Source organism: Artemia franciscana, chromosome 11 (genome assembly GCF_032884065.1).
Source record: "Artemia franciscana chromosome 11, ASM3288406v1, whole genome shotgun sequence".
Lineage (NCBI taxonomy): Eukaryota > Metazoa > Arthropoda > Branchiopoda > Anostraca > Artemiidae > Artemia > Artemia franciscana.
Window position 1 is genome coordinate 13,287,584 of NC_088873.1, and position 27,016 is coordinate 13,314,599.

Consider the following 27,016-nt stretch of genomic DNA (forward strand, 5'->3'; position numbering starts at 1 on the left):
TTACAAATCTGTAATAGTTTAGAAACAAATTTGGGCTATATATTTGCACATCAGGGGGGTGGGGGTAAAGCATAGCATATATTTATACGTAAACTAACCATTGCTGTTTTTTTTTTTTTTTAATGTGTTTGTGCACATCAAATTTTTAATGAAAAGAGAAATCACCAGTGCAACAGCACACACATAAAAAAAATTCAAGCAATGGTTAGTTTACATATTTAATATATGCTACACTTTACCCCCACCCCCTGATGTGCAAATATATAGCCCAAATTTGTTTCTAAACTATTAAAGATTTGTAATGACCCCATATATAGGTCATTTTTAAGAGGTCAAAAAGTGCTTAAATCTGAACTTGCAGTACAAGCGATTATTATATTTGTAAACAGCATTACAAAAGGCATCAAGTGGTATATTCACTTTATATGAAAGCCAGTAATACTGTTTGTACCAGTTTTACCCAATGGTAAAACTGGTGCAAACATAAATAGGTAACAGAAAAAGTGAAATTTAGTGTAAATGACAATCAGAAACTGGATCAAGGGGGCCAAAAACAGGGCTATATAATTGGAGTTCAAAGAACGTGGTGATTTTTTAGTGAAAAAAAAAAAAACACTTCCCTGGCTAATTTAGGACTTTGAATTAATTAGCCTACCAAAATTTTCCTATCCTATGCAATTGAAATAATTTTCCCTTTTCAGAGCATTAAGACAATTTATCACAATAAAAAATATCCAAAGCATCTTGAATGGAATGACTTAAAAAGGCAAATGACAACCACAATTTGAAATCTTACAATTAAACTTCTGGCCACACAAATTGTATTAGGCTACCCAGCTCTGAAATAATTGCTGAAGCTGTATTTGCCTGTAAAATTTGAAACAGGCCCAAAGTCCTAGCCTCTTCAACATAACAACATTGACCAATGTTGTTATTATTCGCAATTAATCTTGCCGTTTTAAGTGACATTTGGCCAGACAAGTATTTGTTGCTATCTTTTAGGGGTTAAACCTTGATTAGTAAAAATCCCATTGGACAAGTAAACAAACACACCCATGGGTTTTGTAGATAAGCTATGTTTATAGTGGAGTAGTATGATTAATATTTCTAAGGAAGCCTATCAAGTCCCTTGGGAAGAGGGTGGGATTCAAGTTCTATTTGCAGTTGAACTGTCTATTGAGTTTGTAAGTTCAGTTCAGAAATTTCAGATGGAATATAGGCATACTGACAAGACTTATAAAATTATATGCAGAGAGCATACTAATACAGTTATATTGGAGATTACTTCAGATTTAGGAGTTTGTAAGTAGCATAATCTTATCTGTGCTTATAAAATATTAAGGTTTTCTGGAGAGCTAGGCCTAGCTTTCAAAGGCCAGTAGGCTAGGCTCTGATGCACAGAACAAAGGTTTTTTATCAGTTAGAAAGGTGTGTTATTAGGAATAGAGCTTGGGAATGCACATTTCCTATTACCATTGTTTCTTATTTTACCCTAAATTTTCAATTTAAACAATCTCAATTTTAGATGTATTTTTCCCTCTACTCATTACTTTTCCTAATCTCTCTCTAAGATAACAAAAAGTAGCTTTTCTAATAGTTTACGCTATTTAAAATTTTATGATCAAATCACTAATGGGACAGCTAAGAAATAGCCTAGACATAGACCTATATTTAGAATTAATTTCATCCTGAATCCTAATATAGACCTATCATTTGTTTGTATCAGAGAACTTAAACTGCTCCCCCCTAATCTATATATATATATATATATATATATATACATATAGGCTATATGTGGTAAAATTCTAGTTGTGTGATGACTTTTTGCTATCTTGAAAAGGGGTTAGATTAGGTTAGGAAAATGAAACATTCTGGGATGGGTCTACAGGCTAAAGTATATCCCAGGAAGATATTTTAAAGTACCCACCTCCACTCCTTCTTCCTCTAGAGGGCCCTGAAATTTGCCTACATGACAGGTCTATACCTATTGAAATTTTGACAAAAATTTTTTTACCTTAATTTTCAGTTACCAGTTGCTTTTTCTCTGCCTCTGAAAATGCAATCCCTGTTATTTGAGTAGAATTCTGAGCTAAAATTTTATGACTAAATCACTAATTGGACATCTATGAAATAGCCTAGATGTAGACCTACATTTAGAATTAATTTCATCCTGAATCCTAATATAGACCTATAATTTGTTTTTATCTGAGAACTTCAACTATTCCCCCCCCTAAGCTATATACATATATATCATGAAAAGAAGAATCACCAATGCTACAGCACAAACACAAAAAAAAAAAAAAAAAAAAAAAAAAAAAAAAAAAAAAAAAAAAAAAAAAAAAACAGACAGAAGGAGAAAGGGAAGACTGTTTTCCTAAATTAGTGATTAATATAGACCAGCACTTGAATGAGGCCTTAACCCTACTCATCCATACAATCACATAGGTCAAACAGCATAGCCACACACAATCAACCATAAAGAATAATCCATGGACAGGCAGTCATGTCGTCAATAAGTATAAGTCGTCATTTACCGAACAATAGAAAAAATAATATAGACAAATAATTCAGAGGCAACACCCAACATAAGGGCTCATCAGGAGAATACACTGGCCTATATAGGGTTTCGCCACTCTAAATTCTCTACCCAGCACAGTGTTGTGGCTACCACAGAATATCCATGGCATCCCCGCGTCAGGTATCACCCCCAAAATACATCCCTATGAAAAAAAAAACAGCAAATGTAAAACAACCAAGTAAAACCAAAACAAGCTTATCCTGTTAATATATCCCTCCCTTTAGCAACAATAGGTAAACTAAATATTATAAATTTTACCAAATCACAAATATTAACACATTGCAAAAAACCTGAATGAACTAAACAATTATAGAATTCATCTTTACCATGTGGCTAATTTTTTTAAAAATCCGCTCAATTAGAAACACAATTCAAAATAAATGGCGCTGTGACAACATTTCTCGAACCTCCGAAATTAGTTAAAAATTTCTTTAAGTATTTCTAGATAATTCTTTTGATATTTATTTAAAAGTTCGTTATAATGAAAACTAAATTTTTTAAATTGCCAAGTTAATTTATTTGCAGAAAAACCTCTTGATATCAATTTTTGGCTTAAGATTTTACATCTATTTTTAAAATCAATATAATTACTACAAATCCTTGCATAACGAAGTAACTGTGAGAAAAACGCTGAATATGTGATATTTGAGTGTATATTACTTTCAGGGAATGGGAAACTAATCACTTCAAAATCAAAATCATCCGTTTTATTATACATTTTAAAACTTAATTTATTATTATCACAAATATTAATATTTAAATCTAAGAAATGATCTTCATGACCAGCGCCATGACTAGGCTCAAGAATAAGCTCTGATGGATGTATATTTTTAGAAATATCAATGAAATCCTTACAATTTAAGACCAAAATATCATCTAAATATCTTTTATTATTTGACAAAGCATGTTTTAAATTAATTGGATTATTCTTATCCATCATATATTTATATTCTAGTTGACTTAAAAACAAGTCAGCTATAAATGGGCTGGCATTCCCCCCCCCCCATGGGAATTCCCATAATTTGCTTGTACAAATCACCCCCAAATCTTATATAAGTATTGTATAAAACAAATTCCAATAACTCAAAAATCATATCCAAGCTGTAACATCTCAAGTTAACTGCAGTATTAAAGCAGTTTGTCCATATGGCTTTTTTATTATAACTGTCTATTTTTAAGAACCTTTTACTAGATAAGAGGAAAGATTTCTTTATAACAGTTTTTAAATTATCAAACACTAAATTAAGTGATAAATTAGTATACATTGTCGCAAAATCGAAAGACTCAATTCTTTTAGCTGAAACCATTGTTAAAGAATCTATCACCTGCAGTGAATTATTAACACTCCAATATGGATTAAAATTCGAAAATTTTTTAATGCCAGAACAATAGGTTTAAGTTTATTTACAATTTCCTTTAAAATTAAAGAGAGGTCAGTAGCAGCTATGCAGGTTGGACATTTAGCTGCTCCAGCAATAAACCGTGGTTTAGGGGGATTCTTATGAAATTTTACAGTCCAATATAGGAAAGGGAACTTTTTATCATTGTCATTTATTTTAATATTAAAATTTTTAAAAAGTATTTCTTCAGTCTTTTCAATTAAATTATCATCCTCTATATTTACCTTTTCATAAACATTAGTTGTGCATAACTCCCTTTTTAAGATATCACAATACAGCTTCTGACAAATTATGGCAAAATTATTATTAGCTTTATCCACTGGCACAATTACAAATTCATTCTTTAGATTAGCAATTGCTTGTTTAATCTTTGCATTATAAAATAATGATTTAGTGTTACTATTTTTTAAGTTAGAATATATTTTATTTCTTACTCTACTAATAATTAAATTCTTCCAACTTTGAAAACTCTCTTTATTTTTATTTTCTTTCTTACACCACTTATCAATAAATAAATCAAAATCATTTTCCAAGCCATCAAGAACACTCGATGGTTTCAGATGATGAGAAAGACGGAAATTAGCCCCTTTATTCATTATAATTTGAAGATCATCTTGCTTTATTATTGACAAGTCCCCTGTTATAACATGTTTGTAAGTAGGATTTACATATATATATATATATATATATATATATATATATATATATATGGTAAAATTCTAGTTAATTGACTTCTTCTTATCTCAGAAAGGGTTTAGGTTAGGAAAATGAAACTTTCAGGGATGTGTCTACAGGCTAAAGTATGTCCCAGGAAGGTATTTTGAAGTACCTACCTCTACTTCTTTTCCCTCTAAAGGGTTTGAAATTTTTGGGTGCCTTATTTTTTGGTTATCAGTTTCTTTTTCTCTGGCCTTAGTTCTTAATTATTCTGGCCTTAGACAACTCCTGTTGATTGAGCAGAACTTTAAGCCATAACACTGTTTTTTTCTAATTCTAGAAATAATCTTTTATGTCACCTCATTATAAGGCCAAAAAGTGCTTAAACTTGAACTAGCAAAATAAGCAATTATTATATTTGTAAAGAACATACAAAAAGGCATCAAGTGGTATTTTCACTTTATTTGTAAATCAAAATATGAACAACAAGAAATTCACCCCTAACATGCCTAATTTGCAAATATATAGCCCAAATTATATATTTCCAATGTTTTTTGCCACCTTTTACTTGTTTTTCCAGTTCTTGTTTTGCCACAGTTGCCTCAATTAACAGGTACTAGGGTTGAGGGATAGATTGGCAGAATCATTAGAAAATATGTAATTTCAGCTATAGATTTCCATATTAGGAGGGGCTAAAGTAGAGCAGGGCTGCATGTAGAAAGCTATAACTATTATGTAAATTACAAAGAATCATCTTTTTTTAACAGGTTTTCTTCTATAGATCTACAGGTCCTTCTCTTGGCTTATACCACATCAAGCATTATATAACCAGAGAAGAATAAGTAGCAAAAAGCTATATATACATAAGCACATGTTATTTAACAATGACTTCTCTAGTGCTTAACTATGACCCCTTAGTAATATTAACAAGAAATGAGAGTAAAACTGGTGTAAACAGTATTACTGGCTTTCATATAAAGTGAATATACCACTTGATGCCTTTTTGTATGCTCTTTACAAATATAATAATCGCTTCTACTGCAAATTCAGATTTAAGCACTTTTTCACCTAATTTAAGCACCTTTTTCACTTAATTCAGGGTGCATTCCACGTCGAGTGATTGTCCGAATCAGTCCGAAAGCTGTTTTCGTCGTTTGTTATTTGAAGCTCAAATCTCTACTCAACAGCAACTCAATATTAGGAGAGGAAACAGAAATCAACCATCAGATTGAAAACAGATTCTATGTAGCTCCTAATCACTTTGCTACTTCTGCAAATTAAAGTACTGGACATGCTTTTGCTCTGTCTGATGGAGGAGCAATTTTTCTTTTACAGATAATGCATGCACAATTGTCAAGATTTTGTATAGCTTAGGTCAGACACTGGGTATATCTAGCATTTACCATAGTCTTTGGTAGGCCTATGCCTAACAATAAGTAAGGCCCAAGACTTTCTTATGATGTCAATCAAGATCGAAGATCATCACTAGATTCAAGGATCAAATTTTCTCTGACCCTTGAAATCTAGTGGTCATGCAAATTGGGTGATCATTAGATTTGTAACATAGTGCATATCCACTTATATACTAAATATACCTCTAGAGAAATAAAATGTAAATGTCTCCATAACCATCTAGACCATATCTAGTAGGCTAATAGAACTGAGATTGTCCATTGCCAAGCTGCTGCTAAGAATCAGAAACACAAATAATTCAGAATAGAAAGTTGTTGTTTTTATAGGCATTGATTATTTAGACCATTAAGATCTGTCATATATTTCACCACCTTTTAGCTGAATTCTTATGTTTTGCATTTGCATTGCTAAATAGTAGTCTTAAAAAGTGCCAAGTTTAGAGAGTTATGTTAATATTTTTCTTGGTGATCAGAACAATTGTCTTAACAATTTTTTCTGTTAAAAGCATTTCAGAGAGTTTATAAGTGCACCATGGGCATATTGCAGTCTCAAACGAGCTTTTGAAAAACAAATAGGAAATATAATTTTTCTTATTTTGCATTATTTCAAGACTAGAATATCACAAAATTAAGCTTTCATATTGCTTATTGTATCTTAATTAAATACAATTCCTGATGGAGTTTTGTTGATACCTGTCATAAATTAACTTTGTCTAAATAAAATGCATATTGTTTATGGGCAGCAACTATGACTTGAGTTTTTTCAATATTTTCTTTTTTCAAACAATTGTTGTTCTGTGGTCACATTTGTGTTCTTTCCTAAGTGGCTGGCTCTCTAGCTTGAGAATCCTTGTCCAAAGCGCACAGGTTTAATTCCTGGCATTACCAGTTTATTTGGTTTTGGACAGGGATCAGTGATGTGACTCTGTCAGCTTGGCTAGAATTGGCCCAACTTTAAAAGGTTACCTAAAGAAATGTGGAGCAGGAAGGGCATGCAAAAGTATAGGATGGCTGGCCCCTAGCTTCCTATTGTACTTCCTGGCTAAAGGAACACCTGGTCCTTTACTGGCCTGCTGACTTGGCCATATAAGCTTTCTTTTAAACTTATTAAACATAAGTACAAATCAATTTAAAGATTAAAAAACAATCATTTAGAATTCAAACAAGACAAATAAATAAATAAAAGTATCCCTTTATAACAATTTAATGAATTGTCACAAATGTAGGTCACTCTTAAGATTGAAATCAACAAAGCTTCAATTATGAATCTGTTTTTTTTTTAAACAGACTGAAGGGGCAAACCTTCAAGCTTTGACCAATTCAATCTTACTTTTGGGCTCTTTTCAATGAGAACTTTCATTGGACTTTTTTTTTACCAACTAAAAACAGTGGGGAAAGCATCAGGTATAAGTGACTTAAGAGACTTGACAACATTTAGAAAAAGCTACATGCAACCTGATCTAAATAAGGATGCTATTGTAGAGTATCAAAGAGAAGTCTACAGGTATATCCCAAATACAGTAAAGGCATATTACAAAGAAAAAGAACAGGTTCATAGAATACAATTGAAGTGGTAAAGAAACAAGAAAATTGCAAAAATTGAGATTATAAGATTAACAAGAAACTATAAAAATTGCAAGTCCAGTACTAGCCTCCTTCCAACAGGATAAATAAGGGGATTCACACCCCAAAGCTCTGACTATTTTCAATCACACCTTTAGGAGCCAAAAAAAAATTAAATACATTTTTTCACATATGTCAAATATGACAGTTGACTCAGGAGTTCAGGGTCAGGGATTCAACACTCTGTGATGCCACAAATGGAAGGACCTTTGCTGTCATAAGCATTGCTAATCCTAGCACACATCCACACTCAAATATAACATTCTGTAAAATCGTAAACATCTTAAACAGCAAAAATAAGACTTTTTTTTATTTTTGATAAATATTATTTGAAAAAGGACACTACAAGGCAAATATCAGGTTCATCAGCATGCTAAATTTGATGTGTCAATGATAAGATTTGTTAAATCTTTTCTGGGATCAAATGTGTTAGCTATAGATAACACAGACATTGCAATATCTATTTATCCATCCCTCTGTTTGATTGAGATTCTGAGACTATGACCCTAAGTCAAAAAGACTAAGGCTTTTAAAGTTTTTTTCATTTACCTTAGATCAAATAGGAAAAGAGGAGGGGGTTCTATAAACAAAAAGTAGAATTTTTTGTTGATTTGCTGAAGTTAGTGAAAGGAGTATCAAATTTAAATGAAAGATGGAATAAATGTACATAGCAAAATATCACCAAATTGGATCCTACTAGAATTTGTCAGAATAATAATGGATCCTACTAGAATAATCTAAAAGCTGCTGATAACAAATGATTGTTTTTTTATCTGAGATATTCTTAGCCACTTACAATGGAAGTTTTTGAATTGAAGTGGATGATTCCTCCTCTCGTCCTGCAAGGACTCAGGAGGCTTCTTATACTATGATCACTGTACCACTTGGTTCATATAAGATTTATCCGATTAATATCCTTTAGAAACTTGCATATCAACCTAAGTCCATCAGCACAATCACTGTTCAAGCCTGATCCGCTTAGTATGTCACTATTCTGTCGAATTCTGTTTTCCCTAATAAATTGTCTAATATCCTTCCTCCTGTCTTCTGTTCCTTCAAAATCGAATAAAAGATGTTCTACCGTTTCCTCATTTCCACAAAATGTACATCTCGGATCATCATTATAAAAACGGGCTCTATATGCCTGAGTTCCTGCAAGACCTGACCTTAGTCTAAATATCACCCTGGCTTTAGATTTACATAGGGCTCCATATATTTTCTCTTCAAATCGCCTTTCTTTCTTTTGTATAATTAATTTATTTGTTGAGAACGCACGAGTGTCCTTATTTTCAATTTCTTTATCACTTCTCCAATTTGATTAACCATCCTGGGCGTAACAATTGCAAGTGGTTGCCCGTCTTCTATGGATGCTTGTTTTGCTGCAGTGTCGGCCATTTCATTTCCACTAATGTTCGCATGTCCAGGTACCCAATCCAATGCGATAGTTACTCCTTTTTCCAGTAGTTTCTGTAATTCTTCATGGCAATAAATCACTTCGGGAGCTACTTTATTTTCTACATAAATATTCTTTATTGCCTCCAAACCACTCTTTGAATCCGAGCAAATTCTATAATTTTCACCTGCAGATGCAGAATCTATTAAGTATCTCACTGCTTTGGCTATTGCAACTACTTCTGCTTGAAACACTGTAGTTATGTCACTTAATTTGAACAATTTAACTATATTTTTGGAGGGGATTAAGGAAGCAGCCCCCACTTTATTGTCCACTTTGGATGCATCTGTGAAGATATCTACAGTGTCAAGATATTGCATCTCTTTTGTCATCTTGAATGATTGATCACAATCTAGATTATCCCACTTTTCAAATTCAGTATTGCACTGGTATGGAATGGATTCCCACTGAGGGGTTATGAACATATTGGGCACTCTCAACATTGATGTTAACTGACAATCCATTTGAAACTCTTCCATTATCTCCTTTGCCCTCACAATACCGAAATGTTTTTTCCATGAACACCACAATCTTCCCTCTTTTAGCATTCTTGATTTAATTGGGCTTGACTGGTCAGCTATCCATGTCTTCTGCAAAACCTTTAATGTTGCTATGTCTCTCCTGTTGCCTAGCTTTTCAATTCCACTCTCTGATTCCAGAAAGCTCCGTGGAGTTGTCTTTCTTGCTCCAAAAGCTGTCCTTAAAGCGTTGTATTGAATAGTTTCCAGCTGCTCTAACAACGACTTTGACACTGCCATATAAATTATTCCTCCGTATTCTAATTTTGCTCTTATGTATTTTATATAAAATTCCATCAAAAAGTCGGGTTTTGGGCCAAAATTTGCTCCACTTAACATTTTCATAATATTTAATCTTTTGGCACATGCTCTCTTTAACTGTCTTATATGAGTTTTAAACGTCAGATTTCTATCAATTTTAATTCCAAGCCATTTGAATTCATTCACGATTTCAATTTGCTCCCCATTTAGAAAAAGGAGAGGAGTCGAATACTTTTTCCTTCGCGTGATTATCATTGCTTTTGTTTTATGGACCGAAAACTGCTCACAATTTACCTTGGCCCACATTTCCACTAATTTTATTTTCTCCTGGGCCACCGTTTGCCCCTCCTCAATACTATCACACACTATCCACATTCCAGTATCATCAGCGAAAATTGCAGCTCTATCCTCTCTTGTATCCAATGGTATATCAAATTCACCTATGTTGTAATAATCAGGCCCCAATGAGGAGCCTTGTGGAACACCGCGTTTTCTCAGTACCTTTCTTTCCGAGTATGCTTTGCCCACTTTTACTGTCACTTCTCGTTCTTGTAGATAATCATAAGAAAATCGTAGTAAACGTCCTCTAACATTTGCTGCAATCACTCCTTCTAATATATGTCGATGAACCATACTATCAAAAGCACTACTCACATAGAAGAAAACTACTAAACAGATTTTCTTATTTTCCAAACAATATACTGCGTCATTTACAAACATTTGTAACACTTCTGTAGTAGATCTATTCTTTCTAAAACCACATTAAACATCTTTCAAAGTGTTAGTTTTTTCCACTTTCCATGTAAGCCTCTCCTTAACCATTCTTTCATAGACTTTTCCTAAGACAGGTAGTAGAGTAATCATCCTTAAGTTTTCAATTTTTGAATTATCTTTGCCTTGTTTAGGAATCATAGTCACTACCCCATCCTTCCATTTTTTCGGAAATTTTCCATCTTCCCAGGCCTTGTTAATGATTTCTAACAATGTCTTTATCCATTTGTCACTTAAATGTTTGATATACTGTGGGTAAATCATGTCTAACCCTGGTGCTGTTAATGGTAACTTTCGAATCACTTTGTTTATCTCCTCTACTGTAAAATTTCTATTACAATCTATATCATTTTCTATTTTAGAGAGTCTAATTACCTTAGCAAATGTAAGTTGTTCCTCATCATTAAAATCGTCTGGTCTTCCAATCACTGACTCTACAAAATCTAATGCTTTATTCGCTTTCTCTTGTTCTTCCACTATCTCCTCTCCATTAACGATCAAGGGTGGGTTACGATATCTTCTTTATTCCCTGAAATCAGTTTTTTCACCGTTGAAAAACTCTACTTGCAGGTTGTCTAAAATCTAACTTCTCCAGAAATTCTCGATACGAATGTTTCTTTGCTTCCAATGTTTGGCGCCTAAAGGCTGCATATCGACTTTGACACATTAGAAAGTTTTCAAAGTTTGGAGCTGCCTGTACCTTCTTCTTGCTTCTAATAACTGTTTCTTTGCAATTGTACATTCATTGTTCCACCAAACACTCAGTTCGCGGTGAATAGGAGCTCTTTCACTTTTTGGAGCCAGTTCTTGTGCTATTTCTAGGAGTGAATTTTGAAATGTTTCTATTTTCCCATTGACATCTTCATAACAGTTCACTCGTGACTGAACGTCTGTCTCTTGTAATTTATTCTTAAAAGCTTCCCAATTAATCTTCTTTAAATTAACTTTACTAGATTCTTCATAATTTGCGTATATACTATTATCTTGAGAAATCTCTACCAAAATAGGAAAATGATCACTATATAGGGTAGATTCCTTATCACTTGTTATTGATACTTTTGATGCTAATGAGGCTGACCCTATGGTCACTGATCTTCCTGTTCTGCTATTAATTCTAGTTGGTAAATCCTTTGGGGTAAGCAGGCAGATATCTGAGTTTTTCATTAAAAATTCATAGGTTGTTTTTCCATTTCTATTATCATTTCCATATCCACACCAAAGACCGTTGTGTGCATTTAAATCTCCTATAATCAATACTTTCTCCCCTCCAGGCACTGTATCTAAAAAATTTTCTAGACCACGATCACTTAAGAGTAGGTTACTGTCTGGTATATAAATATTGAATATATTCAGCTTTACTCTATTTTTAAGATATAGTTTACATCCAACAACTTCCATTTGGTAATCCTCCTGCATTGACAAATAAAGTGGGGTATAATTGATTTCCTTATTAATTCCAATAATCACTCCACCTCTCTCTTTATTCCATCTATCTAATCTCACTATTTTATTATCTCTTAATGATGGATTTATATATGGTTTCAGATAAGTCTCTTGAATGCAAAAAGCGTCTATATTATTCTTAATGCAATAGTCTAGTACTAGATCCTTATTCACTTTAACCAATGATCTTGCATTCCAAGACATAATTGTTGTTTGATTTAACAGTCATTTATTCATGCACTGATTCAAAATATGGCTGCTTTTCATTTGCATGATTCCCAAACTTTCAATAAAACTACAGAGTTTATTGACTTTTTCTCTGATAGGCAGGTTCTCTATGCTTAAAATTTCTGGTGGTGACAACACTAGACCAATAACAATCTTATTTATAGTATTACTCACTATTCTTTGCTGCATCTGACTATTTTCATTATCCCTAAAAGGCACGTTGATTTTTGCTTGTTCTTTATATGCTTGTTTGTTAGTCACTTCAGCATATGACCTATAAACTATTTCTGCTCTTCTAAAACTCATTTGACGTCTTTCTGCAACTTTTAGAATCTCAGTATTCCTTTGCCTGACAATACATTGCATTGAAGTTGATGGATGGTTACCATTACAATTGATGCATTTGTATAGTGATGTTTTATTTTGTAGATTGTTGTTCTTCATTTGACACAGTCCAGATGCATGCTTTCCAGCACATCGTAGGCAAATTTCTTCTTTTGCTGGGCAATATTTCTTTACATGTCCATATCTTTGGCACTTATGACATTGTAGCAATTGTCTCTTATATTCATGAACAATCCGCCTCCTCCCCCCCATCCAGACCACTGGAGGAAGGAAATTATTTTCAAATGTTATCAATATTGCTAGACTGTCTTCCATTTTTCAAGTCTCTCTGCTAAATCTTTTTTGCCTTTTGGCCCCAATTATTGTAATTGGGCTATCTAAACTATCTAAAACATCATCCTCTGAAACATCAAGGGATATTCCCTTGATTATCCCTCTTACTGTCTCACCTCTTCTTTTGGCTTCTATTGCCAAACCACACATTTGACTTTGCTTCAAAATTTTCTCAGCTGCCACCTCATTTTTTACAAAAATAACCATTTTCCTTCTTTGTGCAAAAACTTCAAACTCAAACTTGTTTTCTTTTAATAATTCTTTCATGCACTTTGAAAGTCTGGAATCTTCTGGGAATCTTTTTGATTCCTCTTCCTCCTTTACTTCAATGACCATTCCAATCTTGAAAAGTTCTTCTTCTGGTATATCAAATTCTTTATTAATATTTAATTTTGTTGACACCCACTTTCTCTGGTTTGGCTCCATATTTATCCCTTTCTTTCCATCTTTTGGAACCTGGGATGAGAGTCCATCCTTATTAACTACATTATATTTTTTCGATTGAGGTTGTTGACACCCAGTATCTGTAGCTCTTCTTTTTGTAGCTAATTTGTTGTCCATTTCAGTGTTCACACCTTCTACAACATAAGGGTTAACACAATCAAACATGTCTATTTCCTGTTCACTATATGCTTCTCTGCTTCTTGGTAAGGGTGGGTACTCCTGATCAAGTAGTGGGCTCTATCTATTTTGCGTGGGTACCATTGGTACATAGGATGATACAGTAGGCAAGCACATGTTATTAGGGATATTAGAAGGTTGGATTGGTATAAACATTTGCCCGTACTGGTTAATCACAGGCACTGTTGTTAGTCCTTGCATATTTTGGTAGCCATAGGGGATTTTGACTGGAGCCCCTGATGGCTCCATTATTGGTCACTTTCCTCTTCTTGCAAAATATATTCTTTAAGTCTTTCCAATTTAACAATATTTAATTTCATTGGAAGTTTTTTTTTTATCCCACATTTCTGGAATTTGAAATCTCTCTGGAATCAGATCTTTCTTCCTTATACTCTGGTCTTTCTTATGCTTTGGATCGCCACTATCTTTCTTTAGTTTCTTCTGAAAAACCTCAGATAAATGCTGCAATTTCGTAGAATCTTTCGTAGGGTTTTTTGACGTCATAACCCTGCGATAATTATAGATGACATTCTAGTCCAGACTGAGAATTCTTCGAAGAATTACAGAGGGATGCGAAATTTATTCTGCATACTTGAGCTTTCGGACACACTCCTTGCCATTTTAAGTGACACGTGGCCAGACAAGTATTTATTGCTATCTTAAAGGGGTTAAACCTCGATTAGTAAAAATCCCATTGGACAAGTAAACAAACACGGGGACCGTTTTAAGTGACACGTGGCCAGACAAATATTTGTTGCTATCTTTTAGGGGTTAAACCCCGATTAGTAAAAATCCCATTGGACAAGTAATCGAACACGGGGTAAAAAACAAAAGCAAAGGAAGAAGTGAGTACGTCCGATGCTATAAAAAAAATAAAAGAGTGAAACTAGGGCAGTTAAACTTGCTCAATGAGCTTCTCCTGACAGACGATGATGAAAAATTCATGAACTATACACGCTTTTCTAGAATTTAAATAAAAAAAAACCATTTTTTTAAACTGAAAGTAATGAGCGATATTAAAACTTAAAACGAAAAGAAATTACTCCGTATATGAAATTGGTTGTCCCCTCCACAATCCCTTGCTCTTTCCGCTAAAGTTTTTAATTGTTTGAAAAAGTAGAATTGTGGCAAAGATTCAAACTTTAGCGTAAAGAGCAAGGGATTGCGGAGGGGACAACTCATTTCATATACGGAGTAATTTCTGTTTGTTTTAAGTTTTAATATCGCTCCTTACTTCCAGTTTAAAAAACTAGTTTTTTTCTCATATACTTTTGAGAAATAAGGGGTGGGTAAGAAGGCCTAGTTGCCCTCCAATTTTTCTGTTACTTAAAAAGGCAACTAAAACTTTTAATGTTTAACGAACGTTTTTATTAGTAAAAAATATACGTGACTTAAGAATTAACTTACGTAACAAACTTTTATACTCTTATATTTTTTATTATGTATATGAGGGGGTTTGTCCCCTCGTTAATACCTTGCCTTTTACACTAAATCTTAAGTTTTGTCCTATTTTTTTAAGAATGACCACTGAATCAGAAAGGCCATGGAATAAATAGTTGAAATTACTAAAAATACTTTAGCATAAAGAGCAAGGTATTTATCTCCTCCTAAATACCTCGCTCTTTATGCTAAAGTATTTTTAGAACCCCTCATATGGGTAATAATCTCTGTTCGTTTTAAGTTTTAATGCTTCTCCTTACTTTCAGCTGAAAAACTTTTTCGTGTTTTTTTTTCATTGTTTTTTTTTAGTAATGCTAGAAAATCCCGCACCCTTTTCATTGAATTTCTCCTCCCCCATGACACATTCCTCCAAGAGAAGATCCTCCCACATAGCCCCCTCCCCTCAACCCCACCCCAAACCAAAAAAAAAACCCTGAAAACGTCTTTACACATCCCAATAACCATTACTGTATGTAAACACTGGACAAAGTTTGTAACTTGCAGCCCCTCCCCCAGGGACTCTGGGGGAGTGAGTCATGCCAAAGACATAGTTAATATGGTTTTCGACTATGCGGAGCAAAATGACTATCTCAAAATTTGGATCTGTTGACTTTGGGAAAACATGAGCGTGGGAGGGGGCCTAGGTGCCCTCCAATTTTTTGGTCGCTTAAAAAGGGCACTAGAACTTTTCATTTCCGTTAGAATGAGCCCTCTTGCGAGATTCTAGGGCCACTTGGTTGATACGATGACCCCTGGAAAAAAAAACACGCACCCGTGATCTGTCTTCTGGCAAAAAATACGAAATTCCACATTTTTATAGATAGGAGCTTGATTTTTTTGCTATAGGATTCTCTGATACGTTGAATGCGATGGTGTGATTTTCGTTAAGGCTAATGGTCTTTTTTGTTCCCGCCCAATTTCTGAAACAGATTCTAAGAATCTTAATAACGCCACTGCTAGTATCTATTCGATAGCAAACTCGTTTATGAGACTTGACAAAAACATAAACAAGTGGGAGAAAAAAACAAAAGATGTTTGTTTAGCAAAAGCACGTTAGATTCTACGGAGATTAATTTAAATGAACAGGTTATGTAAAAGAAAATATACCCACTGCTGAGCTAAAAATAGTGTTTTCTTTTGCACATCAATTTAAAGGGTAATCCTATATTTTTTCGCTCAGAGATTTTGATTCGATGTGCATTGAATGCAAATGGTAGAACTTGTACGAAAAGTAGACAAATCTTTTATTTTCGAGATGGGTGTCTGTTTTGAAATGTAAAGCGTGAACTCTCCCAAACCTCAACCGAGACCGAGTCCGTTTGGAAATGAAAATTGTTTGGCTATTGGGAGAACCCTTGGGTATTGAGAATTGCAAGCAGTTAGCCAGGTGGGTGAAACACCCACCTGGCTATTTTCTTTTAATCTTCAGTTCTCGAAGTCCACCAGTCCCCAAACTTAAACCTCGTCATGTTACTTCTGAATTCCTTTTTACAAATTGTGATGAAAATGAAATAAATGAAATAATTATGTGTATGAAATAACAATCCTGTGGAGTAGATGAAGTATCGTTAAAGCAACAAAAACAATTGTTATTTCTATTTTGACTCATCTGATTAATTTATCACTTGAAGAGGGAACTTTTCCAGAAAGACTTAAATTAGCCTGAGTGCTACCCCTTCACAAAGGGAAGTCAAAAAATGAACCGAGTAATTACCGATCCATTTCTATTTTACCTTTTTTTCGAAGATTTATGAGAAAGTAGTCCATGAAAGAATGTATGATTACCTCCAGGAGTAGAATCTTCTGTGCGATACCCAACTTGGCTTTCGCAAAGGACTTTCTACGGATATGCACCAGCTATCTGGAATTCAATCCCCTTGGAAATCCGGAACTCAAATAAACTTACTACCTTCAAGCGAGAAGTGAAGGGTCGTTCCAGAAATACTGTTTAGATTTGAATATCATGCGGTCCTCCTCTTTTCGATCTTTTCTTTTATTTTCTTTTCTTTCTCTTCGTCACTCCCCTTTTTTCTCTTTTTTTTTCTTTTTTGATAAATCCAGTTGATTCGTTGTTTCTGTTAGTTGATTGTTTAATTATTCTTTAGTTAAGTTTCTGCCCTAGTCAAGCACTTTTGTGCTTTCCTGGCAGATTATGTACATGTAATTATGTGTTTTTATTTAAATATATATGATTGAATTGAATTGAAGAATTCCTGCGAACAAAACTCTAGCACAGCTTGCATCAAACAATAAGTGCGTAATTGGTAATTTGATGTGTGTGTGTAGACTTGTTCCTGTGTTTGCGTACGTTTGTGTTTTTGTGCTCCTCAATCTCATCCTGCTAAATAACTAAGAAGACTAATCCGCCATTCCATCATAAATTTACTATGAAAAAGTAGCACATAAACAGAATTGATGGAAATAAAACTAATTTATTGGGAAGATAACAAGAGGAAAAGTTTGTGTAAAACGAAAAACTCAATGCATACCCGTACTAATGAACTTATTTTGGAAGAAATATAGCCTCTCAGGCGCATACGGGTTAAAGCACATAAAAAAGAATTTTTATTGAAATAGAAGAAAAGCGATAACAGTAAAAAGTTTGGGATTTCCCAAAAGGAATTTAAAAACCCTTGTCCATCGTATCTGCCCCCATTAAAATACAACAACGAAAACAAACAGTCCGCACATGCAAAAGTAAATTACCCAAAGAAAAAGGATGAATGTTTGAGAGGTTTTTCACTCTCAGAAATCATATACCTCAGGTGGCTAGTACCAAGCATGGCAGAAGTGTGCCAAGCATAGCGGAACTGTGAGAACAGTACTAAGAGTGAATGATCTGTGCCAAGCATGACATAAGTATCCCAAGCATGGCAGATGTCTGCTAAGTCTGATACAAGATCGTGATTTCATAGCAATCTGGGAATGTACATTATACAATTAGGCTAGTGAGTTAAGTAATTGAAAATTAAAGAGCCATTTGAAACAGACGGACAGAAAATAAAATCCTTCAATGATCTAAATGTGAAACGGTCAAACATTACTGTCTATGCATAATTGACTGAAAATGAAGAGAAATAAAAATAAATAATTATACCAAACATAAAAGAAATGGGTACTGCTATATACAAATAATTAAATCCTAAACGATTAAAAATTAAAATGAGTGCTAAAGTTAAACCAAAAAGGACACAAATTACTGCCCATAGGAGTTCGACTAGAGTTCCGTTCTAACCGTAAACCAAAATAAAAAATTGTCGCTAAATAGAATCTGTAAACCTTAATTGTTGATGTTTCCTGTAATTAGTATATTAAACACTAAATAATTATACATTACACATTCAGTTCATTTTCAATATCTTTCCAGTCACCTTGATTTTTATAGCGGTTTTTTTTTGTCAGTATTTTGGAATTAATAAGATGAAAGCTATTTTCCATGTAATAAGATTAGGGCATTAACGTTATTTTGTGTTAGGGCGAGATGCACAAGATTTCGGAAAAAAACTTAAAGACGCTTTAATTAAATACCAAAAATGAACGAATTGTACAGAAAACGTAATAATTGTAGGAAAAACTATAAAAATCACAAATACTAAGCCCAAGTAACATACAAGAAATTTATAAGAAAAAAACTTAAATTGTTTGTATTAAATGTATTTAATATACTTCAGACCAGATAAGAAACTTCATTATTTTTGGACATTGACGAAGAATGAGACAGAAATTTATGGAGGAAAAAATAATTTTCCTTGCCAATATTTTTTAACACATTTTTTTTTATCAAACACGAAGATTTATCTATTCCAAATCAGACCAAATTATTTCTTCAAAATCACTGTTTTCATGCATTGAGTTCCTGGTAAATTCACTGTTCTCCCCCGATCCCTTCTGTGCGTTTTTTTTCTTGCTGTTCACTTCAACTCGACTCAACCTTCTTTTTTTTCCTCTTTTTATTTCTTGAGACAAGCTTGAGTCCTTCGGTTGGTGGGCTGTTGTACATTTTACAGACACAGGTTCTCTGATTTCCATATTCCTTGCAACCCTTGAGTCTAAAATTTCAGGAAGTAAGGATTCATTCCAGAAGGCTTCAAGCTTCGGAAATATTTTTTCCCAGTAGTCTTTCGATCGGTGAACTGTAATTATTTCCCAATCCTCAATAGAGTTATAAACTATTAAGTGGCATACCATTTTATCCAGTATCTCGAGTTGGCCTTGTATCTGGGCGAAATACCTGTGATTTTTTTTTAGCTGAAGACCTTCACTGGATAATTCAAGAAAAAATGCTTTAACTAAATTTTTTGACTGGGCCACATCATAAATGGTTTTGAACTCTGGTATATTATGCACCGTTTTTATCTCTATAGGTGTGCCATTAGGGAGCAGCCCATCTACAGATGCAGCAAGATACTGATACTGTGGATGCACACTGAGTCCTATTTGATCTCCCTTTACGACTTTTAAGTTGAATTTGTTTTCATATGCTTCTAGTGCCACTACTTCTAAATCTAAGCCCTTTTTCATTAGGGCAGAGCAGAATCTAGGTCCCAAGTTTCGAATTTGCTTAACAATTGGGGCAACTCTGGTGCTGTTTTTTCTGGTTGCAATTCTGTGGAAGTAACTACTAGTTATTCACTTAGATCTTTCTTCAACCCAAGTGTCATTTTTGGATTGGCCCTTGGTACTGTTGAACAAACAGCTTATACTGGCAAAATCCAATTTTAAATTCTCGTCAGTATATTTTTGTATGGCCAAATTCATTTCATCAGAAGTCATGTCTGGCTTATTGCAATTTGGTCCATAGTCACGATTACCAAAGTTATAGTTTCTATTTTTTAACTTAGCAACGTGTTTTCCTCCAAGAGCACTATAATAACTGGTCAAATTACGTTTAGATATTACACGGAGTTTAGCCGTTTTATTACAATATTTTTTTGTTACGCTAGAAGGACTAAGCCCAAAAATATTTTTCCAAGCTAATTGATGCCATTTTGGACCTGAATTATAAGCAAGACTTGCTCCATGAACTCTTGCATGATATGAACCTCGTTTAGACCGGCTTATTTGCTTTCCTCCGATGAATTTAGCAACAACTGACATGTAGCTTTCAGCTAAGTTTGTAGTTGCGTCATTTCGAAGCTGCTCTGCTTTTCGACACACAATATCGACCTCTGTCATAACATCTTCAAACACGTGCAGGGGAAAATTATTCCACCGATCTTCTATTTTACTATTCACGGTCAATTCAGCAATCTTAGGACATCCAGAATCACATTTTGTGTGGTTTCCGAAAACATGGTACGGACCTCTTTTTAACAAGATTTTCAATTCTTCTGCTGTTCCATTATTTTCAGAATTTATTTTTATCGCACCCCTTAAATTTTTTGTCAGTTGCTGGATAATTCCTCGGGGAAGACATTTTGTGTACAAACCTTTTTTATTTTTGCACAAATTATATAGATGGGCTGTATAGTTTTTTGTGACGTGATTTGCACATTCATGTTTCCGTATGTTGGAACCGTAGGAAACACTTTGTTTTAGCTTATAAAAAACACTGGAATCACCGTCACCGATAAACTCTAAAAACTGTAATCCGTGCATCTCCTCACTGGAACGAAAGCCTTCAACTAGAATATCTGTTTCCATGCTCCTTGAATTTCCGTTATAATTCAGAAAGCAGAAATGATCTTTGGGAATTACTTTGGCGTTTGCAGAAGAAAAACATATATAACAGTATTTATTTTTTATTCCAACATATAACAGTTTTTTCGTAAATGCATCTATGATAACTGCAACACATCCTTTGGCCGAATAATCGTGTCCTTTGCTACGCTTATTCCAGCCTCCATCACATATCACTTTTGTCCAGTATGAGTCCTCCTTATACCTATCATCATGAATGGCTGATTTTAAGGCCTCTCGTCCATTTTCTAGCACAATTTCCGATAAACTATTCATCCAAGCATTACCAAGCTGCCTTTCAATACGGGAATAAACTATTCGTGACATTGGTTTCACTCCAAGCACCCCGAAGAATTCACACAGTGTAGAATACCCTCCTCCACTACCCATGGCTCCCCAAACAGCCTTCGAATTCAAGCAGCCTTTAAGACTTGATTTTTTTTCGGAAAAAGCAACCTGTGTCTGGTCCGTAAAACTTGAAAGATATTCTTTTACGCTTGTTGCTGGACATTCTGGTTCACCTTTAATCCTCTTTTCCCAGTTACACTTATTACACTTAACTTTCAGTTCAGTTTTCAGGCCTTTCTTTTCTAATTGCTTTATAATCAATTTTCCGTGATCACAACTGATTTTGTGTCTGAATGCTGAAATTACTTCAGCAAGGAAATACCTTAGATTCACAATGCAGTTTCCATCTGGAATTCCAGATAAGTCTATCTCAGTATTCGTATCGGGGCAATCAACACCGTGAGAACCACTACCGTTTCCCAATTTATTTGAATCGTCTATGAGAGGATTTGCTGAAAATTCTTCTGAAATTTTCGATCCATTTGACAAATTATCTTTATCTTGTTCTCCAAGCAGCACCTTTCTAAAAAAAATGAAAAGAACCATAGAAAAACAAAACAGCGACCCGGCTCAATAGTAAACGAAAGTCTAAAAAACGAAATTTTAATACTAATAAATACGTCAAAAGAATCGGATTTTAATTAAATTTATTCCTACCCATCAAAAGATAAGAGCCTGAGAAAATTTGTCTTATTTTGGAAAAAAGGGGGAAACACGCCCTAAAAGTCATAGAATTGTTTTGCCAGAAGACTGATCAAGGGTGCGTGTTTATTTGTTTTTTGTTTTCTTTTTCCCAGGGGTGATTGTATCGACCCATTGGTCCTAGGGTGTCGCAAGAGGGCTCATTTTAATGAAAATGAAAAGTTCCAGTGCCCTTTTTAAGCGACCAAAAATTGGAGGGCACCTAGGCCCCCTCCCACTTTCATTTTTTTTCTCAAAGTCAACAGATCAAAATTTTGAGATAGCCATTTTCTTAAGCATAGTCAAAAAACATAATAAGATGTCTTTGGGGACGACTTACTCCCCCATAGTTCCCGGGGGAGGGGCTACAAGTTATAAACTTTGATCAGTGTTTACCCTGACCTGATGCCCACTTAATTGGACAATCTGTCTTGGCTTTTTCTACAATTGGCCATGACTTGACTTTTCCCACAACTATTCCTTTTAATTAAAAGTCAACGGTTGAGGGGTTTTGGCTGAGGGGGGGGGGGTAGAGGGGAGGGAGCTACGTTGAAGGATCTTTACTTAGAGGAATTTGTCACGGGGGAAAAGAAATTCAATGAAGGGGCATAGGATTTTCTAGAATTATTAAAAAAAACACTGAAAAAATAATAATGAAGAAGTTTTTCAACTGAAAGTAAGGAGCAGCATTAAAACATAAAACGAACAGAAATTATTACGCATATGAGGGGTTCATCTCCTCCTAAATACCTCGCTCTTTCCGTTAAAGTAATTTCAACTATATATTCTACGGACTTGGTGATTCTAGGGTCATTCTTAAAGAACCGGGAGAAAATTTAAGCTTTAGTGTAAAGAGCGAGGTATTGACGAAAGGGCAAACCCCCTCATATATGTAATACAAATATACAAAGTTCTAGGTGCTTTTATAAGTTACCAAAAATTGGAGGGCAACTAGACCTCCTCCCCCACCCCATTTTCTTCAAAATCGTCAGAACGAAAATATGAGAAAGCCATTTAGACAAAAAAAGATATGCAAATTTCGTTGTGCGGTTAGCCAAATCAAAACATGCATTAATTTAAAAACGTTCAGAAATTACATAAAAAAAACAGTTTTTTTTTAACTTCAAGTAAGGAGCGTCATTAAAACTTAAAACGAACAGAAATTATTCCGTATATGAAAGGGGTAGTCCCCTCCTCAACGCCTCGCTCTTTACGCTAAAGTTTCTTATTGTTTTAAAAAGTATAGTTGTGAGAAAGAGTCAAACTTTAGCGTAGAGAGCGGGACATTGAGGGACTACCCCCTTTAATAAACGGAATAATTTTTGTTCGTTTTAATGTCGCTCCTTACATGCAGTTAAAAAAAACTTGTTTTTTTTTATTTAATGGACAAGAGGGAATGAAACTTGTATATGTAATTTTTACTTACCGGTATTTTAAATTCAGCCACCTTTTGTTGATAATTTTCTTCCTCATATCTCAAATGTCTTATTGACTTCAGTTGACAAGTCAACTAATCAGAGACACAATGCCTTGGAGGCGTAATGCCTAAAATTGGATAAGAATCCCGCCTTTTTTTCTATTGGCTGATGAACAACGCTATTAAGCCGGAAACAGGGGTAAAATAAGTAAAAAGTAAGCACATTTTGAAATTGTATTTTTCTGATTTTGCTTTCAAACTATTTATGATAAACATCAGAAATTTTCTGTAATGGTTGTAGATTATAAAATCTACATATGATCCAAAATTCTACCCTCTGGAGCCAACTTCATACCTTCTAGCAAGAAAAATGTTGAAAATTAAAAATAATTTTTTGCACCGTTAAAAATAAAAATATAACAATTCTGCAACCAACATTTTTTTTTAAATACTGGCAGGATGAACTAAAAAAAAAATCTACTGTCATTTCCCATCCACTAAATTTTTATTCACCAAACTAAAATAACTTGATTTCTTTTTTTTGCACAATAGGTAAAGCATATACAGAAAAAGTGAAACCAACATTTTTTTCCTTTTTAACTCGAGAGTCATCAAAAAAAAAATCAGTTCAAAATCACCAAAATCGCAGAAGTTATTCATGATTTTCTATCATAGGAGAAATAGCATTGGACACAAATTAAAACCATTAGCCTTAAGATTCGTTGACTTTTAAGGGTTTTTCCCCCTATTTTCCAAAATAAGGCAAACTTTCTCAGGCTCGTAACTTTTGATGACAAAGATTAAATTTGATGAAACTTATATATTTAGAATCAGCATGAAAATTCAATTCTTTTGATGTATCTTTTAGCATCAAAATTCCGTTTTTTAGAGTTTCATTTACTATTGAGCCGGGTCGCTCCTTACTACAGTTCGTTACCACGAACTGTTTGATTATTTTATGATTTGCTAAGTAAAGTGCAGACAAAAATAACACAGAAAAACACAAATCATAGACAAGCCATATCCCTTGAGGCTCGCCTAGCCCTGAAATAAAGCTATTTAGCTACAGGAAGCAGCATGACAACTTAACACCATGAGTTTAGAGTTGGAATTTCTACTGTGTCAGAAATTTTGACAGAGACTGTACAGGCCATTTTTGACATTCTCTCTCCCAATTTAAAGCTGGTCGGTCTAAGGAAGACTTAAAAGCTACTGCAACACAGATATTTACCCAATGGAAAAGGCCAGATTGCATAGGTGTTATAGATGGTAAGTACATGGACTTCAATGCCCTTACAATTCTGGTTCACAGTTTTATAACTATAAGGACTATTTTAGCATTATTTTACTTGAAACATGTGATGCAAACTACAAATTTTTGCTTTATGATGTGGGTGCCTATGGATCTGAGAGTGAAGGTGGTGTCTTCTCTTTGTCTAAATTGGGGAAGTACCCTAATAGTGGAGGTATACAGCTTCCTACACCCAAAAAACTCCCTGGAACCAACACTCTGTTTCCTCATTTTTTCCTAAGGTATAAAGCCTTTCTGCTCAAAGACTATATATTGAGGCTTGCTCCTGGTAAAAACCCTACTGAACTCCAAAAATATATAATTATAGTTTCCTCAGTTTGTAGGTTAATTGAGAACACTCTTGGTATTTTTGTGCAAATGTTCAGTTTAGATCAGAAATAATTGTGCAACCTGAGAATTTGGTGACAATTATTGAATGTGCACTTTGTCTTCACAAAAATATGATTACTCTACTTGTTACCTAAAATACTGTAGCAGAGCCTGCAGATTCTATTTGAAATGTCTCATTCTAGGAGATAGGTTGTACATCAAGTAATAATGATTCAAGACAATCCAGAAATCTTAGAAAAATACTTTCCAAGTACTTCTTGTCTTCAGAAGGGAGTGCTACTTGGCAGAGAGATCACGCAATGCAAGTTTCCTTCTAAAGCAGCAACCTTTTTATATTCACTTTTGTTTAACATTAGTTTTTTTTGTTAGAAAATAGTTTCAATAAATTTCTGTCAGTCTCCATATTTTCTTTAATTTCTTCCCTTTTTTTGTCTTCTTTTATCCATCTTTCTGAACTAAACAATCAAATTCACACAATAATTATTTTCACTCTCACTTCTTATTTCTCTCCAATCTCAATGACCCATCATCACCTTAAAAATTTGTTATCTCCATTCGCTCCTATCCTATCCTTTTCAATGCCACAAACTTTCCTAGAAAATGTATTTTAAGCTTTTCTCACAATTTTTTCTTCTATGCATTTCTTTCTATCCATTTAATCAGTTTAGATGATACATTACAATATACTGAAACTCTAATAATCATAATAACAAACTAACCAACTAATTTATTTAATTAACCAAAAGATGTAGACCTATTAGTTTGTCATTGGTTGAAAACTATTAGCATGTTATTATGCACATTGTCAGAGAGAATGAATCTATTAAATGAATAGTGAACAAGAGAGAATTAAGAACATGAGCAAACTAAGCAGAAAAATAATCTAAAGGCATTTTTAGCCACCTTGGACAAGTAATCTTGCTGGACAGATATGCAACTTTTATATGCTAAAACATGCTAAAGCTAACACATTTTTCATTGGAGTATTATATCTTTCTTGATACCCTGGTGGAATTAAGTAGTGTCTAACCATGATAGTAATCTTCCTAATCTTCAACATACTATCTGATTATGAAAAAAACACCTCTGGGAAGTAGTGCAACTGTGAATAAAGTAATCCTGATACAAACGAATTCTTTGATGAGGATTGTCGGAGGCTGAAAGTAAACCTTATTCAACTTCTCAGGAAAGTGAAAGGAGCACTAAATGACCAGGAAATGAATAAACACTTATCGGAGTACCGAACAGAGAGAAAAATCTACAAGAGGTTATTAAAAATGAGAAAAAAACAAGTAGAAGAGATTAGGGCTATAAAGATCAGCGAGGAATACTTGTCAAAAGACCCAAAACAGTTTTGGAGTGAAGTAAGGCGGGAATTCAAGGCCGACGACAAACTCATACCTCCAGCTGAGTCGTGGAAAACATACCTGGAGCAGGACACTAGCAAAAGGGAGCAATATGGAGACGGTATAGGGAGTTTAGTAGAGGAGCTACGAGAGCAGAATGGTTTCCCCTTAAGACAAGAGGATTATAGTCTATTAGAACCGATTAAGGTAGAGGAAGTTTGTGCAAGCCTAAAAGGAATGAAGGGATCTTCGGCGCCGGGGGTGGATGGAATACCAGCAAAGATTTGGAAAATGGGGAAAACAGTTCTAGTACCAGTTTTAGCAGCAATTTTCAGTTTTGTGACTGAAAATAGGAAATGGCCTGACCAGTGGAATGTGTCAGTAGGAATACCAATTTTCAAAAAAGGTAACAGACAGGATCATAGTAATTATAGAATAATTAGTTTAGGAAATGTGATGAGTAAGATTTTCTGCAAGGTTATAGACTCAAGATTAGGGAAGTGGTTGGAGGCAAAGGAACTGCTATCCCCTTTTCAGGTAGGGTTTAGAAAAAATCATAGTGCAGTAGATCATATTTTTACTTTGAGAATTATGGTAGAGAAGTATAGGAAAGGAAAACGGGGGAGGTTATATGCAGCTTTTTTAGACCTGAAAGGAGCATATGATAATGTCGATAGGAACCTGTTAATGTTAAACCTGTTATCTTTAGGACTGCCTCACTATTTCGTATTGTTGCTGTGCGAAATGTATAAGTACGTGAACTTAGTAGTGAAAGTCGCGGGAAAGTGCTCAACTCCGGTGCAATCTTTATTGGGACTAA

The 27,016-nt window shown here is 34.2% G+C and overlaps 1 protein-coding gene and 1 long non-coding RNA gene across 2 annotated transcripts; one reads left to right on the forward strand and one right to left on the reverse strand.

The window, feature by feature from the left end:
- Positions 1 to 5,825: 5,825 nt before the first annotated feature.
- LOC136033362 (uncharacterized) lies at positions 5,826 to 25,252 on the forward strand. The gene is made up of 2 exons (XR_010618909.1): positions 5,826 to 6,009; positions 25,033 to 25,252. It is a non-coding gene; the product is annotated as an uncharacterized LOC136033362 (long non-coding RNA).
- Positions 13,008 to 23,992, reverse strand: LOC136033321 (uncharacterized). Its single transcript, XM_065714115.1, has 3 exons — positions 23,218 to 23,992; positions 20,229 to 21,633; positions 13,008 to 13,685 (listed from the first exon to the last, which is right to left on the reverse strand). Exons 1-3 carry the CDS (start codon positions 23,262 to 23,264, stop codon positions 13,008 to 13,010), a joined length of 2,130 nt encoding a protein of 709 aa, XP_065570187.1. The 5' UTR covers positions 23,265 to 23,992.
- Positions 25,253 to 27,016: the final 1,764 nt, after the last annotated feature.